Raw genomic sequence first — 16,366 nt, 5'->3', positions numbered from 1 at the left:
GAGGGCGGCCGTTGGGGCCGTTGTGTCGCCGCCTGCTCCGACCACAGGGCTCCAGATGGAAGCGGCGCCGGACCCCGGGCCGGGACTCTGCTGTAAGCCGGGCGGCCGGCTGGACATGAGCCACGGCTTCGTGCACCACATCCGACGGAACCAGCTCGCCCGGTACCGCCCCGCCCCGCCGCCGCCACCCCCAGCCTAGCTTGGCCCGACCGTCTCTGACTCCCGCTCGGCTCCCCGCAGGGACGACTATGATAAGAAGGTGAAGCAAGCGGCCAAGGAGAAGGCGAGGAGGCGGCACACGCCGGCGCCGACGCGGCCCCGCAAGCCCGACCTCCAGGTGTACCTGCCGCGACACCGAGGTGAGGCCGCCCACCCCGCCTGTCTCCTTCAGCCCGCGCGCTCTTTCGGCTCCCAGCCCTTTGCCTTTATGCACTCTTTTCTCTACATGGAAAATACCACTTTTTATTCCCCAAGGCCCGGTTTATGTCGTCCCTTCCCGGAACCCCCACCTGGACGCCCCCCATTCTCTGCTCACTGAATCTCCCTGAAAGCAGAGAAGGCCCAGTTAAGCATCACTATTACAGGAAATACCTGGGAGCCAGCAAGAAGTTGTCTACTGCTTTGACCACCGTGCTGTGTTTTATAGAGTTCTCACTCCCTGACGGAGAGAAAGCTCGGCACAGCTGTAGTTGACCAGAACATACTCGTAAAAGGAAACCCAAAGTTAGTATTTAAAATGGCCTTTTCTTAAAACAATAAATAAAATAACACCTTTTCTCAAGCTTCGCAGGGACCTAAAGATCACAGTAGCTAACGTGGCACTAAATTTGTTTAGCGTTACTTAAAAAAGTTGTTTTTTAGGTCTTGGGTACTCTCATTCACTTAGTTTTCACTGACTCCCATGATATGGGAACTATTATCATTTGTTTCACAGTCAGGAAACAGGCACAGAGAGATTAAGTAACTTGCCCAAGATTTCAGAGCTAATAAATGGCAGAGCCTGTATTTGAACCCAGGCAGGGCTCTATCCACCTCTCCACTACTTTCCTACGAAGGCATATTGTATTTTTCCTGTGTGACTGCTGGCCCCAGAGCACAGACACAAAGATAAACGAAACTACTCATTGGCAGCACACTTAACACATGCACACACACACAGGGTCCATAAGAAAATTGGAACTTTCTTTATGGTTATATTTTCATGTTTCATACATGTGGGCAGGGGCTCCAACAGCTTTCCCCTCTTCCCTTTCACTGTGATTCATCCTTCCAGATGGCTCTACCCGCCCAAGCAATCCAGACTGTGAGGAATCTGGTGAAAGCAGCAGTAGTGGCGGCTCGGAGCCAGAGCCTTCTGGCCATCAGCTCTTCTGTTTAGAATATGAGGCAGACAGCGGAGAGGTCACCTCGGTTATCGTGTATCAGGTATGCCGCGTGGAGGCAGCTGCAACCTGAAGGTCCCGGGCTGTGCTAGAAATCACTGCCAGAGCCTGAGCCACTGTATTCCTCAGGGCCAGTGGGAAGTGTCGGCTCTGCATTAGGAGCATAGACTGCTGGGCGATGCTTTTGAGCACAACTCATGCCTGTCACACAGTGATTCTCAGCGGGCAACAGGGAGGGCACGTGGCCCCCAGGTGAAAATCACTATTACAGGGGCCACCCGGGAAATGACAGGCACTGGCAGGAAGCCTTGAGTCAAACGGAGTTCTGTAAGAGTGTGGTCTAGGGACAGGGCAGGTCGCCTTTCCAGAAGAGGCCAGGCCCTGAGCTTCCCGACTCTTCCTCCACGTAGGATGATGATCCAGGAAGGGTGAGTGAGGAGGTGTCGGCACACACGCCTCTGGACCCACCCCTGCGAGAGGCCCTCAAGTTGCGCATCCAGGAGGAGATTGCAAAGCGCCAGAGCCGACATTGACCAGGCTGAAGGCAGTCTCGTCAGGCTGGATTCACTGCCCAGGGAGCTCACCCCTAGTTCGGGGGTGCCAGCACCAGTCTGAACTGATCTTGAGACACACACACACGTACACACACACGTACACACACACACACACACACACATCCCAAGTTCGGGGGTGCCAACACCAGTCTGAACTGATCTTGAGACACAGACACACACAGACACACACACACACACACACACCCCAAGCTGACACATCCATAGGAATAGAGGGACAAGCCTGGCCACCTCCTTTGCGGCCATTCTTTCTTGTATCTGGGCCCATTTGTATCTGGAATTTGAAAACTTTGATTGGCTGCCTTGGTGTCCTGGAAGCAGAGATTCCAGGGAGAGCTGAGGTTCCTCATAGCTTGTGCTAACATGCTGCTTTCTTACTGAGGTCACATGCCATGGGACACCTAGCCGCTGCGCCCCACCCAGCTCAGTGAGCCGTGTTTGTTTCTTTATGGTTCCTTTGTTCCTTGCTTCTGCTCACTTCCATCCACATTTTCCTAGATCTTTTCTTCAGCTGTTTCTTTGTTCTTTCCATTCTCTCCTCTCTTGATCTCAGAATCCATCAGTTCCACCCCACGTCCCAACATAACTGCACCTCCCAATTGCTCGGGACTGTGGAGGTGGGGAGTTATCAGTCAAGTAGGAGATTTTCATTTTTAAGGCGGAAAGCATGTCTCCCTCCCCTTCCATGGCTTTTGCAGGTTTCTCTCAACACCCCCTGCCTTGCACCGTCTAGATAGAGCTAGAAGACAATGTCAGAACTAAACTGCAAGGGTTTCCTGCAGCACAACCTGCCTTGCATATGGCTACAGGACTCTAGTTTTTAGCCTCCCCAGCTGTGAAGAGACCATCCTCTGCTCAGGCTAGAGAGGAATCAACAAAACAAGCTTGAAACGACTCTCCTAATGTGACATAAGTCTTGAATGTCCATACAAAGGGAAATTCAACATAAGCAATAATTGCCTATTTGGAACCCTAGTTGAAAAAAAAAGAGAAAGGAAAAGAAAAAGAATAAAAGGCACAAACAAAGGGCTGTGAAATGAGCCTCTCTCATCTTCCTCTGCCCCATTCTTTTTCCTTTCCTATCTCCGAAGAGTATATAAACTGAGATACTTAGAATAAAGATCCTAGGAATATCACTGCTTTCATCTCAGTGAACATTTTCCCTAATGCAGGGTTAGGCTGAGCTCTGAGAAGTCCACAAGACATCCTGTGCAGAGGAGTTCCAAGCCACTTGAGATTTCCAGCAACTGACCTAACCTCAGTGACTTGAAGTACGGGGTTTCAGTGAGCCCACGAACACTCTGGATTTCTTGAAACCAAAGTTTCCCCCCACCCCCCGCTCCAGGGGTTTCTCTACATCAGGGTCTCAAGATTAGTCTGGCATTTCCATCTCAGCACCTTTTCTCTTAAAGGACACCTGAAGGCACTCACTGTTGGTTTGTGCCTACACCCCTGAAAAATCTACCGCCTCTGGAATGGGGCAAGGCAGCTACTTAAACTACATCATCAGAATCTAGCAAGCTGCAGCTTGCAGTACCAGAGGAATCCTGGGAAGGTGAGTGAGGTGGATAAGTGAGGCCAAGGACCAGAATGTTCCTGACCCACAGAGCTGGCCTAAGGTTAAATGCCTTAAACTTGCCAGTCCTAGGCTCAGTTCTACTTTCAGAGGAGAAAGTCTGCCTTCTACTTACCCAGCCAGGCTAGAAGTGCCTTCTGACTTGTAATGTTAAACACCCTCCAGAGCCTCCTGGGTCAGGGAGGCTGTGCCACACTCTAGCCCCAATCTTCCTGCAGCTCAGAGGACTGGGGATTTTAGTCTTCCAGCTCTCCAACTGATCTTCCGACTTGGACATAGGATTTCACTGGAACTCTTAGGCTTCCTAGTCTGGAAATACTTTTTGGGTCCGTCTTCTCACAACTGGATGGCCTCTTTCATGGATTTATTACAGAATTTAGAAACAAGACCAGAAGAAGAGGTTGAGGGCATGGGACCTGAAATTTTGGCCTCCATTCCTGTTTGTAAGAAGGGAAGTGTGTACCTATTGTGACCTTTTATGTGTTTGTAATGTAATCCTCACACTCTCAGGTAAGAAACTCACGGGAACTCCGTGTTTGTGAGCTTTTTTCTTGAGGCATTTTGCTTATCAAGTGCATATAAAATATTTTCCACCCTAAGAAGCATCCTAATTCTTAGCTAATTTAAGCACCACGACTAGAAACCACTAACCATGGTACTTCAACGCAAGGTTGTCCTCTCAGGGAGGCCTGTTGGTGATGCTGCTACCACTGCTCCAGCTGTGCCTCAAATGCTTCTCTGGGAGTGGCCCTCAGCCAGCGGGCAGCCTTCTAGCTCAGGCTCCTCGCTTATTGCCACCCCTCAGCAGGGCTCCAAGACGGCGCTGGCACCATCCAGTTTCTTCACCAGACTTGTCTCCAGACATCTTCCAGCTGTTTGCAAAACTCGGTGCTTTGCCATCAAGGAGCGTGTTCCAGAGCATTTCCCGTAGGCTCTCCAGATATCACAGAGAGGTCTGCCCTGTGCTATTTGGTACAGTGGCAACCGTGTCAGACTAACTGGAGCTTTCTGGCAGGCTGCTTCAGAATCTACTCACTTGACTAGATACTTTCTTGGCTGTCAGAAAGAAGTCTGGTAGCCTTATAGACCTATCTCATGCCCTTGAATGTTCTTACTGAGGGTAGGCATTGGATTTTAAGGCTTTGTATTTCCTGGGCCATGATGGTTGATATTATAAATAGAAGGAATCTGGGGTTCTTAGGGGCTTTCGGCTGTTTAAGAGTAAACACTAAAGTTTGCATTCTAGCCAGTTGGCAAGCATAGAAGTCTTTGAAGAATGTAATGCAAGAACAGAAAAGAAGTAAAGCTTTTTGTACTGAGAGTAGGAGTCTGTGGAGCTTGGCCAGCCACTAGGACCAACGTGGGCAATAACAAATGCTTCTCCCTGTGGATGAGACTCTGAAAAGGGCATTCCACCTCCATGATCCACTCTGCAAGGCACTGCCAACCTGAGATCAGCCCGTGGGGCTGGAAGAAACCTTTTGGTGTAGTGACTGTCCAACCTGCTGTGCATTTGCCAGGATGCATGCATGGTAGAGTAGCGGATCCGCAGCCCATTCCCAAGTGTAAATGAGGCCCTTGCACAGAGAAAGGGGAAGGAGGACAATTGTTTTCCTACCTCTGAGCCTTCTGGGAGAATCAGCACAGAATGTTGACAATTATTTGAAACATCTTAAGCCCCCTCATTGAATTCCTGTCCTGTCTCTGAGGAATCAGATGGCCAAAAAGCCATAGGCACGTACCCCACATTTCTCCAGTAGCTAGAGTGACACTAGAAGTAAAAACCTGAGTAAATGGCTCCTTTGCCTTCTCAGAGGCACCAGATGAGAGGTTGGTTTTACTGGTTTGAGTTGTGGTGTTAAATGTGTAACAAGCCATATATTCTTCTGTTTCCACATTTCCAATGTTTCTGCTGTGTGGACTAATGAAGTGTGCAAATTATTTGAAAATCCTGGAAGGAAGGTACTTTTCAAAAACAGTATTCTTTTTGAGCAATAAACTTAACTATTTTTACAGCACTGTTTTTGCCAAGAGTTTTGAAATCGCTTGTGTACATAAGAGAAGTACAGATTAAATGCCTGCCCTAAAGTCATTCAGCACCACAGAATCAGCACTTGAAATCTCATCTCTTGCTTTGCCTTGACTATTTTAAGAACTGTCCTGGTTGAAGCATAACAACTAGGCTCACGTACCATTAGAGCTAGGAGGGACTATTAAAGATGTCTGGCCCCACTTGTCTTCTGATAAGTGACTCCTCCCTACCGACTACATTTGAAGAGCTCTTCTGTCACAGGGAGTTCTATTCTATCTTGGGGTAATTCTACTTTAGGGACTACTGAGATTGTCATATTCAGCCACAATCTGCCTCTGTCACAGTTCTGGAGTGCTTGTCTTACCTCCGCTTTACGTTAGAACAGCCAGTGTAGGCTCCAAGTAGCTTCTCAGGTCTTCCCATGATAACGGTTGGACAGGAACTCAAACCCAGCTCAACAGAATGTAGTTAAGTGTTGACTGAAACTTGGAAAACTTCCAAGGAGGTAGGAAATGCTGAGGCTTCACAGCACCGTTGGGCAGGTGAGAAAAAGGTGCCTGCTCCAGTGGGAACACACCTGGGCAGGAAGGTGGTGCTTACCTGTGAATGAGCAAGAGGCACATCTGTGTTCTGCGGCAGAGAGCATGACTGCCAGAAAGTGGACTGGGTTTCATGCCCCACTAGTCCATTCAGCCAGTTCTTGTAGCGCGATTTCTCTGCACAGCCATTCTTCTTGGCCCTGCTTTAACTACTTGTCCTGATGCAGTTCAGAAAAGGGCTCTCCCACAAATTTCCTATTTCTCTTTTTTTTACCTTCCACTGGGTCAAAAAAAAAGGTTGCTCCTTGAAGCCATCTTCCAGATTATCTATTTGCTCCATTTTCCCCACAGTACGGGGCCCCCTGTTTGTGCACATTACCTTTGACTCTCGACACTGCCAGGCCTAAGCGCCCCCTGCTCCTGGCAGCCTGGGCCCTCCAGGTAATGACTGATCTGGCAGCCCCTCTGCTGTCCCACAGGGGCTCCAGCACATTCTGGGCTGCTGCTTACAGTGGCCGGACCACTTTGGGTTGTGTGAAAAGAAGTAATCTCACTCTTTTTTGTTGTGAAAAGAATGTCCAGGAAGGCACCCTTGGCCTGTACATTTTGGTGAAGCCGATGGTAATTTATTCCCACGCTATCCTGTTTCCTCTTCCCAAATTGCTCTGAGTCTCCAGCCTGCCTCTTGCTAACCAGCACCTGTCCATGTGTGACCATAGATATCCATTGGTCTCTGTGGCCTTGTTTCAATAAGTGCTCATCAGTTGGGAAACATGTTTTGGAAACTGACAGTACTGTGTGTACCTGTACCCTTGAAAATAAAAAGTATCTGATAAAGTAGCCCTCCTCCAGGGTTTGCTGAGCCGAAGGGAAGGAAGCAGAAGACAAATCCAGGGCGCTTGAAATTTAAGTAATAGCCAAGGCTTTGTGCTCGCTTCTCCGCGAACCCACCTCGCCCAGAACAGAAGCATGCACGGGGCACCACATTGAGGGAGGTTCCCCCAAGTCTCACTGTCGGACAGTCTAGGCTGCAAAAATGTGCCCAGCGGCAAAGGGAGGTTTCCTCCTGCCTTGTACGCGATGACAATCACAGCGGTGCAGCCCCGGAGCTTCCCGCCTCCCGAAGCTTCCACCGCAGGAACGTGGTACGCGGCACTATCAGTATCTCGGAGTCAGAGGCTCCACTCGACTGCCACGCGCTCAGGTCTCCTGAAGTCGGGGCGCCATCCACGCTTGCACAGCGGCGCGGGGGCCTGGGCTCGGGAGTTGTAGTCCCCGGCCCGGCGCAGGGCGGTGCGGACTCCACGTCCCGGCGGGCGGCGCGGCGCTGCCCGGGCGACAGGGGCGGGGCCACCCGGCCCTTTAAACCTTCCAGGGCTGCTCCGAGGGCCGAAGCCACAGACCACAGCACGCCGGGCGGAGCAAGGCGCGGAGGCGGCGGGGCGCTCCAGGGAGGTGCGTACTGGGCCCTTGGGGAGGCTCGAGTCCCCGGCTCCCGGGGGGATTTCCGTGCGCCCTCGCGGGCGGGGGCCGAGCCACGCTTCCTGCGCGAACCCACCTCTCCCCCGGGGCGCCGGCGGTCAGGTGGTTGCCTGCGCGTGGCTGCCGCTCCGCCGGGACCGGCACCCGCTGGCAGGCTCTCCGCGGCGCGGCCCCCTCGACTGCCCTCATCGCACCCTTCCCCCAGCCCGATCCCGCAGGCGAGGGAGCGTGACTCCCTCCGCAGATGCTACGGCCCCGCCTGTGTGCCTGGGCCCACCGGCGGCTTTCAGGTGGAACGCGGAGGCCCCCGGGGGATGCCAGAAGGTGTCCACGTGTTGGCGTGGGCTCAGCCCAAAATGTGGGCGCTCAGAGCCCCAGCAGAAGTTGTGAATCTGGTGTTGACCACCTCCCCACCACCGTCGTTGGTCAGTCCCTGGATCCTGGACTTTGACTTGTTTCTCTCCACCAGGCCTGGGCCGCTGATGGTTTTGGCGAAGTATCCTAAGGTAGCTGGGCCGGCCCCCTCTTTCCCACCTACCTCTTGTCCTTCCCCCCACACCACCACCACCCTGGCTCCCCTCCCTCATGACCGCCTGGATCCTCCTTCCTGTCAGCTTGTCAGCATTCTCTATCACTGGCCTATGGACTGTGTGAGTAAATAGAGTGAGGGGGGAAGGCAACAGGGGACAGAATGGACCCAGGCTGAGGAGGGGTAGGGCCCAGCCAGGAGCCAACAGGAGCCTGATGGCACACACAGAGTCCCTTGTCCTGCTGCAGCCTCCGGGGTGGTACCCAGGATCACTCTATATCTTTCTCCAAAGCCTGGCCTGGTGCCTGGGCACACAGCTCCTTTGGGCAAGCTGGCACCACTGCTGTCCAGTATGGTGACCCTGACAGACATACTTCTAGCCGAGGACACTTCCAGAGGTCCTCTAGTTTGGGGCCATGCTATTCTGATGTGGTGCCAATTCTCAGGGCCACCCCAACTTGAGTCCCCAACAAGGACAATGAGGCCGAATGGGGCCAGAAGCAAGAGAGAAGAGTCAGCTGGGGAAAGCTGGGCTGGAAGGGTCACGGGTGTGGGGTGACAGTTCTGCTCCCACAGGTATGCCATGGCCGTGATGAACCGCCACGCATGCCCTGTGGAGAACTGGTATGATGCACTTGTAGACAGCCTCCCTCTAAGGCTTCCTTCATCTCTGTTCCCTGTTGGGTCGGGGCTGTTGTGAGCAAGCCAGAGACCCGGGCCCTCACTGCTCTTATCTGACCCTGGCAATGCCTGCCCCTCCCCAGGCATGACTTCAGGCCCATCCACCTGTTTCCCACCATCCCTTCACCCCTTTGGCATCTGTCTCAGGCCAGTTCAGGGAAGTGCTCTTCTGCCCTGCCAAGAGAAGACGGGGAGGGTAGTCTCTGAGAAGCCTGAGGGTACAGGCTGGGAAAACCCCTTTCCCCCAGTCTACTCTCTGTCCTGCCTGCCAGGTCCTACAACGAATCCTGCTCTCCTGACCCTGCCGAACAAGGGGGTCCCAAGACTTGCTGCACCCTGGATGATATCCCCCTCATCAGGTAAGGCCTGGACACTGGGCAGGTAAGGGAGCCCCAAGCCCCTCACAGACCTGCCCCTGGGTCTCAGATATACTAAGTATACTAAAAAGCACTTAATAATGATACTACTTGCCAATCACTGTGTGCCAGGCCCTGTGCTGAATGCTTTACACGCAGAACACCGTTTAACCCTCCTAACCTTGGGGCAGCTACTGTTCTCACCGTTTTATAGGCAAGGAAACAAGACTGTATGTCATCTGTCCAGGTCACACAGCTAGTAGGTGGAGGCGCCTGGACTTAAGCTCAAGCCCTCTGATTATTCAGCCCAGTTCTGGCTCAAGGAAAGCCAGACTGGCTGCAGACCCTGACGGTCTCCGGGAGTCCAAGGAGTCTTGGGCTCCACCAAGCAGTCCTGGGCACTACCTTACGCATCACGCACACGTGCTCTGCTTTGGGGGAGGGTCCTGCCCACAGCCAGTTGTTTATAGAACACAACTGGCCCTTCTCCTAAATCAGTGGCTTGCCTGCTAAGGAACAGGCACAGTTAAAGCAAGAGACAGATGGGCCAGAATAGGGGTGCTAGTGCTCCTGCTCCTCTCTCACTCTGTCCTTGCCCCCCCTCCTCTCAGCAAGTGTGGCACATATCCCCCAGAGAGCTGCCTCTTCAGCCTCATTGGCAACATGGGTGCTTTCATGGGTGAGTCGTGCCCTCAGCCCCCCTAGCCAGCCCAGCCCAACCCACTCCCCCATCCCTCTCCAAGAAGGGCCCAGGAAACCCTTGTTCGGTGTGACCCACCCCACCAAGGGCTAAGGCAAGAAGAGTCACGTCTCTCCTGTTCTTGAATGAGGCCCAAAGTGTCCCACACAGCCACCCTGCTGGCCGGAGCCTGAGGACACCCAGTTCACCACCTGCCCTTCTGGTCCCTTTTGGCCCTCAGAGTGGGGGGTGGGGGAGAGGCAGGGGCAGAGGCCGGGCAGTTGGTGGGCTGGCTGGGCCCGGCTAGGGTGGGAGCAGAGCACCAGTGCCGGCGCCACCTGTGCTGTCTTCCCCCAGTGGCTCTGATCTGCCTGCTGCGCTACGGGCAGCTCCTGGAGCAGAGTCGACATTCCTGGGTCAACACCACAACCCTCATCACCGGCTGCACCAACGCTGCGGGCCTTGTGGTGGTCGGCAACTTCCAGGTGTGCCCGCCTGCCTGCCTCTTGAACTCTCACGGACGGGTGCCCTCAGTCCCCTGAAGGTTGACCCAAGCTGCAGAGACAGCCCTTCAAGGCTGAGGGTGGGGACAGGAGGGTCTGGGAGGGAAAGGGGATGGGGGGTGCAAAGAGGGGTGGAGGAGGTGGGGCCGCTGCACAGATCGGCGCTCTCTCTGGGCCAGGTGGATCACGCTAAGTCTCTGCACTACGTGGGAACTGGTGTGGCCTTCTCCGCCGGGCTGCTCTTTGTCTGCCTGCACTGCGCTCTCTGCTATCAGGCAGCCACCGCCCCCCAGGACCTGGCTATGGCCTATCTGCGGATTGTGCTGGCAGCCATCGCCTTTGTCACCCTGATCCTCAGTATCCTTCCAGGACAGGACAGCCAGGAACTAATCCCCTNGGGGTGGCACCAGAGCCTGGCACACGTATATCCAGAAAATACTGCCCAGTGTGGTTTCCTACTTAACCCTCCCAGGAGGTGAGACCTGGCTCTTTGCCCCAGCTTAGTCGTACACCTAGGAAGGTAGGAGGGTCAGCCGACTTCCACATATCCTACTGAGCATTTCCTTAGCCCCATTCCAGGTGCTGTCTTCTTTATGCACGAGAGCTCGCAGCTGCAGCACGGGGCAGCCCTGTGCGAGTGGGTGTTTGTCATCGACATCCTCATTTTCTACGGTACTTTCAGCTATGAGTTCGGAGCAGTGTCCTCAGAGACGCTGGTGGCTGCACTACAGCCTGCCCCTGGCCGGGCCGCCAAGCCCTCTGGGGGCGGTCGCACCTCCACTCACCTCCCCTGTACCCCCGAAAGCGTCGCCATGATCTGAGGTCTGGGGAGGGTGGCCATGCCAGCCTTGGCAGCTCCCCACCTCATAACTTTGCATTTACTTTGTACCAAAAATGGTTTTGAGAAAGTATGCTGGGATATAGGCTTCCTTGCCGCTGGAGCAATGGCCACCCCACGCCCATCCGTGCCATAGAGGAACAGGCCCGGCAGGTGCTGGGCTGCACACAACCTACTCCCTTTACTCTGCACTGCTGTTTTTATGTTCAAAGGTCACATATTCTCACTTCATCCAGCCAGCCCTTCAGGTGCCTTCTACTCCTCAGTGCCAAAGCCAGACCACTGGGGTTTCCTGCTGCAGGAATGGGGGGCTGGGAACAGCAAAGATAGAATTTGGGGTGGAGGGATAGGCACTCCTTAGTCTGTCGGAAGGCCCACTTTGGGACCCACTGAGCTGCATTGGGATTCTTCACTCTGCCCCTTTCTTTCTTTTGGGCAAATAACACAGCAGAACCATGTGGGTATTTTAGTACTTTTATATATATATATATAAAAAGAATTCTAATTTGCACGTTTGTAGTCTGTTCTGAAGAGTCGAGAGAGACTGACGCAGGATGGCTTTCCCTGGGCAAAGGATGGGAAAAATTTCCTGCCCCCAGAGAGAGTCCTGGGTGTCCACTGCTCTTTGAGAGCAAGGCTGCCAAGAATAAAGGATGCCAGGTGCTACCCAAATACCCCTCAAGGGCTTGAAACCCTTTCTAGAACTTTAAACGGTCTAAAGAACTGACCTGATCCTCCTCCTACTCAACAGTGTGGTTTGAAGTTTGCTTCCTCAGTAGGTGATATTGGCATGGGGCGGGGGAGGGAGGGGGATCCACAGGGCCACTTCAAAATGATCCGAGGAGTTTTTACAATGAAGCTAAAGAAAGCCTTTGGGATTCCAAGGTTTACTAAGAATTGCAGGGGAGAGGATGTAGGCTAGTTTGTCCTTATCATCTGTAAGTGGCTATTGGATGCCAGACCCTGACACGTTTTGCTTTCCAGCAGTGAACACACAGGCCCAAAGCCCTAGCTGATGTGTAAAAAAGTAGCCATGCTTTTGACCTGGGCTCCACTGCTCTCAGGCCAGACTGAGCAGTGTGTAGACTCAGCAGGAAGGGACACACAGCCTGGTGATTTCTGTGGTTCAGGATCACCTTCCCCAACGGCAGTAGGGACCTCATGGAGGGTAAGGGGTCCCGGCCCAGGCTTGTGAGCAATGCAGTGCAGGGTGGGTAAAGAAAACTTTAATGAGGATTCGCAGTGCAAGAAAAAGATTTGGAGGACCGGTACTCAGCCCCAGGCGCCTCATGTGTACATGTGGGGCGCCTCATGTGTACATGGCTCCGTGGAGGTTCTCAAGTCGGTGCTTTTGCTGCTCCTTGCGAGCCTGAAGGAAAGAAGGCACAATGGGCATGAGCCGTACGTGATGGCCTGTGGGTGGAGCAACGGGACAGCTCTCTTGGGCCTGTCACTGTTTTCAGGCTTCTAGCACGTGCATTGCCAAGGCTCTTGCCCCTCACCAGTCACCAGGAAGACAACTAGAACCAAGGACCCTGAGGCCTGCGCAGACCTGCTAAGGTAGGGAATGAGAACACGGAGGACAGGAGTGAGGGGGCCCCATTACCACCCTCTCCACTTACCGCCAGCCCCTACCTTATCTCGTCTATGTTCTTCGTAAGTGTCATCATCAGTAGGCAGCTCATGGCGGCACAAGGGGCAGGAATTTGTCTGAGGAAAGGAGGGCAGTGTTCCAGCCCAGGTCTCGTCTTCAGAAGTTAATATCCGTCCCCTGCTCCCAATTCCCACCCCTACCGCTCTCCCTTCTCTGATCCCCTCACAGTGCATAAACAGAACTTGAGAGGCTTGAGAACTGGGCCTGGGGCAGGGTGAGGGCTGAGAGAAAGGAAGTAGTACCTTGCTTAGCCAGGGTAGGATGCAGTTGGAATGGAAGAGGTGATGGCAAGGCATTTCAATGGCAGTCTCCTCCTCCTCAAATTCCAAAAGACACACGGGGCACTTGAGCTCTTTGGGAGGGAGTGCTGATCAGGAGAGCTGCTACAGGCCCGACCTCCCAGCTCCCACTCCTCAAGGACATTCTTGCCCCAGCCGGACCTGGAAAACTGAACGGCCAGACCAGTCTAGCTTGGGAGGGGGTGGGTCTGGCAAATCTGCCCCAAACAGCAGAAAGAATGAGTGTTCTCACCAGCCTGAGAGCCCCTGATGACTCTCCTCGGAAGGTTCTCAACCACAGCCTTGGCGGCAGGTGGAGGCAAGTGGTGGTCCCAATCTACTACCAACCCCAAGTCTTCAAAGTCCATCCTATTGAAAAGTGACCTGGGAAGAATGGTGCATGGTCAGAACCACAGAAAACCATACTTTGTCTTTGCCCCCAACAACCCACTAGGCATTAGCAGATAAATGCCCTGCAGCTAGTACCCTGCAGAAGTGCTCACTAGATAAAAAGCACAGTGGGAAGCGGTTTACAGCTGCTATAAGACAACCCCAAGCATGCAAGCGGTTTAGTCCCATTTTACACATGAGGCAACAGGCTCAGAAGTTACTCAGGCTATGTAGGAATAACCTGGTAAAGCCAGATTCCCAGTGGCAGCGTTGGCTGCCGTGCTTGGTGCTCCTAACGAATGTACTTATTCACACCCATAGGCCCTTCCCCTGCCTCCATGACCCGTCTTCTCGCGCACCTGCGAGAACCGCTGCCCTCCCGCTACCGACTCCCCCTACTTGCCAGTTCCAGTCTGTCCTACAATATCTTTGCCCGGCCAGTCTATGAATAGCCGAGTTATCGATCTCCCTCGAATGTCGTCGCTGGACTAACTCTCCAGATTACTCATCCGTCCTCCCCCAAATCGAGGCCCTATATAATCAGCCTTCTCCAGCCAGCCCCAGCCCAGAAACCCGCTGCCTGGGCCCTCACCTCCCGACACCAAGCACCCACCTTGCGAGCTCCAGCAGCATGTTGGTTCGGGCCTGCTGCTCGGAATCCAATGGCTCGCAGTCGTGTTCATCGAAATAGGACGCCATGGCAGCGGGGCTGTCTGACACAGCCCTCGAACCCCGCTGGACTTCGGCCCCGCGGCGCTAGCCAATAAACTGCCGAGCTGAGAGAGGAACACCAATCAGATCATCCTAAAGGCGGGTACAGAGGCTCGTTTGGGGCATTGAAAGCGGAAGTATTAATTCTGCCGCCCCTCGTTGGCCCGAGTATGTCAGGTGACCAAAGGCTAAAGCCTATGGCAGGAGCTGGTGGTCAGAAAAATCTGTTTTGGACTCCTAACCTAAGGTAGGTACGTGGGAGTGTCGCGTAGTTCGCATCCATACCGCGGTGAAAACCGAAGTGTCGAGACTGTAAGAGGGTCCCCAGCCCGCTCTGCGTTCAGAGGGACTAGGACGCGCAGGTGTTAGAGGCCCTTCGAGAAAGGGAGGCGCGAGGGCTGACGGTACTGCGAACCTTGAATCACCGCGTTTCCCGCTGCTCTGCCCGGCCCCCGCCCTGTACTTCTGTTGGTTCAGGAGTCGGCGCTTGATTCCTCCCATACCCAGAAACAATAGCGTTCTGCTCATTTCTTCTCTATCAGGCACAATAAAGAGTAGAGCAGAACTCCCCAACCGTAAGAGGAAGGATCCTTGCCTGGAATTCTGGGACCTTACTCGCTCATGGGGCTTCAGCCCATTGTTCCACTTCTTCCTAGCTTCTGTAAAATCGGTGGCTTGAATCCAATAGGTGGTTTGCATCCCTGGCTACCCATGAATATCATGGAGAGAGAATGAGGGGTTGCACCCTTTGGGGAAAATAACCCTTTCGCAGATACCCGCAAAGATTCTGAGTTAACAGATCTAGGCCCCATAAGGAGGCTTTGTAGGGCAGTGGCTAATGTGTGTGCCCAGGCATCCCACAGACTTTAAACCTTAGCTCTGGTACTGATTGATCTAGGCCTGCCACACACCCATCATGGGGCTGGAATAATCACACAACCATGAGATCAAGAGTTGCATGCTCTACTGACTGAACCAGCCAGCCAGCCGCCCCTCTACAGGTGATGCTACTGTGACGTTGGGTTGAGTTGAGGACTACTGCACTAAATGATTTGGATGGTAGCTACCATTTATTTGGCATCTTGAGCCATTACATTGATGGATGTTTTACACACAGCATAAATAGTCCTCACAAGTGTTCTGGGAATTAAGTATGTCCCTTTTTACATAGGTAAACCCAAGTCCTGGAAGTGGCTTGCCCAAATTCACGTGGCCTCTAAGTGGTGTTGCTGACTATGGTGTCCTGACCATCCAACTGCAGGGCCAAGTGTTTTTCTCCATCTCTCCCAGGAAAAGATGGTAATGAGCCCAGAGTAGAAGTAACAAGCCCTGTGAGGGGTAAAGCTCCACACAACTCTCAGGTTTGTTCTTATTTTTGTGTCAGTAGCCCTCCCTCTGCCTAACAAGGAACTGCTTCTGTTACACACTTGACCCTGAATTTTCCTTCCACCCACACTTGAGTTTGAGACGCAGTCAGGTAGCCAGGCAGAGACTGCCCAACTTCCTCAGTCTTGTTAGGGCCTTCTTTCCTTCTTCCATGCCCTTTACCCTTTCATCATCTTTCCTGTGACCCCGAAGGCACTGCCTGCTTGGCCCTGTGTGGCCAAGGAGCTCTGAAAAGCCTGAATTCTTTCCCACGGGGCAAACTCCAGGCCATCCTTTGGGACTGTGCACTACCGCACCACTGAAGCCCTTCCCATTTTCACTGCTATCCGCCTCATCTGTAATCAGGTGTCAAGCTTGAGGAAGAACATAGGAGAGAAATTGAGCTGGGCGGGTGGGGGCTGGTTCAGAAAGGAAAAAGTCTGTCCCAAAGGTGAGAGCCTTGTCATATAAAAATCTCTGAAGTACTTTCCTCTTCTGGAGTCCTATAATGAGTATCCTCAAGACATCAGAAAGTAATAGATTTCATTCTTAGGGAAACAGGCTTAGAGGGCACTGGTTGAAGGGTCAGGTTTGGGAGTCACTCTGTCTTTCCACCTGCACTCCAGAAGGACCTGTCTGGGTAGGGCTGAATCAAGTATGGAAGGGAAAGGAAAGGGGCCATCTCCCAGGAATAGAGGCCTTAGGGCGGTAGACTTCAGCAGCCCCAGGAGTGGAGGCAAACTGGAGAGCTTCAGACCTACACACACACAGACACTCCAGCTTTTAACCAAACAGCAGC

At 53.3% G+C, this 16,366-nt stretch overlaps 3 protein-coding genes across 4 annotated transcripts in view; 2 read left to right on the top strand and 1 right to left on the bottom strand.

Annotated features, from left to right (window-relative positions):
- Positions 1 to 5,548, top strand: part of CUNH2orf68 (chromosome unknown C2orf68 homolog) — a 5,665-nt gene extending 117 nt beyond the window's left edge. The window contains exons 2-5 of the mRNA XM_077751928.1: positions 6 to 162; positions 241 to 359; positions 1,274 to 1,425; positions 1,793 to 5,548. Of these exons, the coding sequence (XP_077608054.1) occupies positions 56 to 162; positions 241 to 359; positions 1,274 to 1,425; positions 1,793 to 1,915 (501 nt within the window). The 5' untranslated portion in view covers positions 6 to 55 and the 3' untranslated portion in view covers positions 1,916 to 5,548. The remainder of the gene's footprint in view (positions 1 to 5; positions 163 to 240; positions 360 to 1,273; positions 1,426 to 1,792) is intronic.
- Positions 5,549 to 5,648: 100 nt separating this feature from the next.
- Positions 5,649 to 11,680, top strand: TMEM150A (transmembrane protein 150A). Of its 2 annotated transcripts, none has more exons than XM_077751926.1 (8): positions 5,649 to 7,556; positions 8,053 to 8,089; positions 8,689 to 8,736; positions 9,066 to 9,152; positions 9,761 to 9,828; positions 10,186 to 10,313; positions 10,511 to 10,688; positions 10,911 to 11,680. In XM_077751926.1, the coding sequence occupies exons 3-8, from the start codon at positions 8,696 to 8,698 to the stop codon at positions 11,150 to 11,152; spliced, it is 744 nt and encodes a 247-aa protein (XP_077608052.1). In that variant the 5' UTR covers positions 5,649 to 7,556; positions 8,053 to 8,089; positions 8,689 to 8,695; the 3' UTR covers positions 11,153 to 11,680. The 2 variants fall into 2 exon arrangements, with proteins under 2 accessions (XP_077608052.1, XP_077608051.1); XM_077751925.1 differs by having other exon boundaries at positions 8,053 to 8,233.
- On the bottom strand, positions 11,630 to 14,252 carry RNF181 (ring finger protein 181). The gene is made up of 5 exons (XM_077751929.1): positions 14,105 to 14,252; positions 13,355 to 13,485; positions 13,066 to 13,175; positions 12,805 to 12,879; positions 11,630 to 12,538 (listed from the first exon to the last, which is right to left on the bottom strand). Exons 1-5 carry the CDS (start codon positions 14,188 to 14,190, stop codon positions 12,479 to 12,481), a joined length of 462 nt encoding a protein of 153 aa, XP_077608055.1. The 5' UTR covers positions 14,191 to 14,252; the 3' UTR covers positions 11,630 to 12,478.
- Between the last annotated feature and the right edge of the window lie 2,114 nt (positions 14,253 to 16,366).

The sequence above is a fragment of the Crocuta crocuta genome, unplaced genomic scaffold (genome assembly GCF_008692635.1).
Source record: "Crocuta crocuta isolate KB4526 unplaced genomic scaffold, BGI_CrCroc_1.0 scaffold430, whole genome shotgun sequence".
Taxonomy (NCBI): domain Eukaryota; kingdom Metazoa; phylum Chordata; class Mammalia; order Carnivora; family Hyaenidae; genus Crocuta; species Crocuta crocuta.
The sequence above is the reverse complement of the archived record's forward strand: the minus strand, read 5'-3'. Positions and strand labels throughout refer to the sequence as shown.

Excerpts from the sequence above, each read along its gene's own strand:
- TMEM150A (XM_077751925.1), top strand. The coding sequence starts at position 8,169 with ATGACCGCCTGGATCCTCCTTCCTGTCAGCTTGTCAGCATTCTCTATC. Across the intron at positions 8,737-9,065 it reads GCATGCCCTGTGGAGAACTG|GTCCTACAACGAATCCTGCT; the intron begins GTATGATGCACT and ends CCTGCCTGCCAG. Across the intron at positions 10,689-10,910 it reads CTTTGTCACCCTGATCCTCA|GTGCTGTCTTCTTTATGCAC; the intron begins GTATCCTTCCAG and ends GCCCCATTCCAG.
- RNF181 (XM_077751929.1), bottom strand. The coding sequence starts at position 14,190 with ATGGCGTCCTATTTCGATGAACACGACTGCGAGCCATTGGATTCCGAG. Across the intron at positions 13,486-14,104 it reads ATGCTGCTGGAGCTCGCAAG|GTCACTTTTCAATAGGATGG; the intron begins GTGGGTGCTTGG and ends CATTCTTCCCAG. Across the intron at positions 12,880-13,065 it reads TCCTACCCTGGCTAAGCAAG|ACAAATTCCTGCCCCTTGTG; the intron begins GTACTACTTCCT and ends TCCTTTCCTCAG.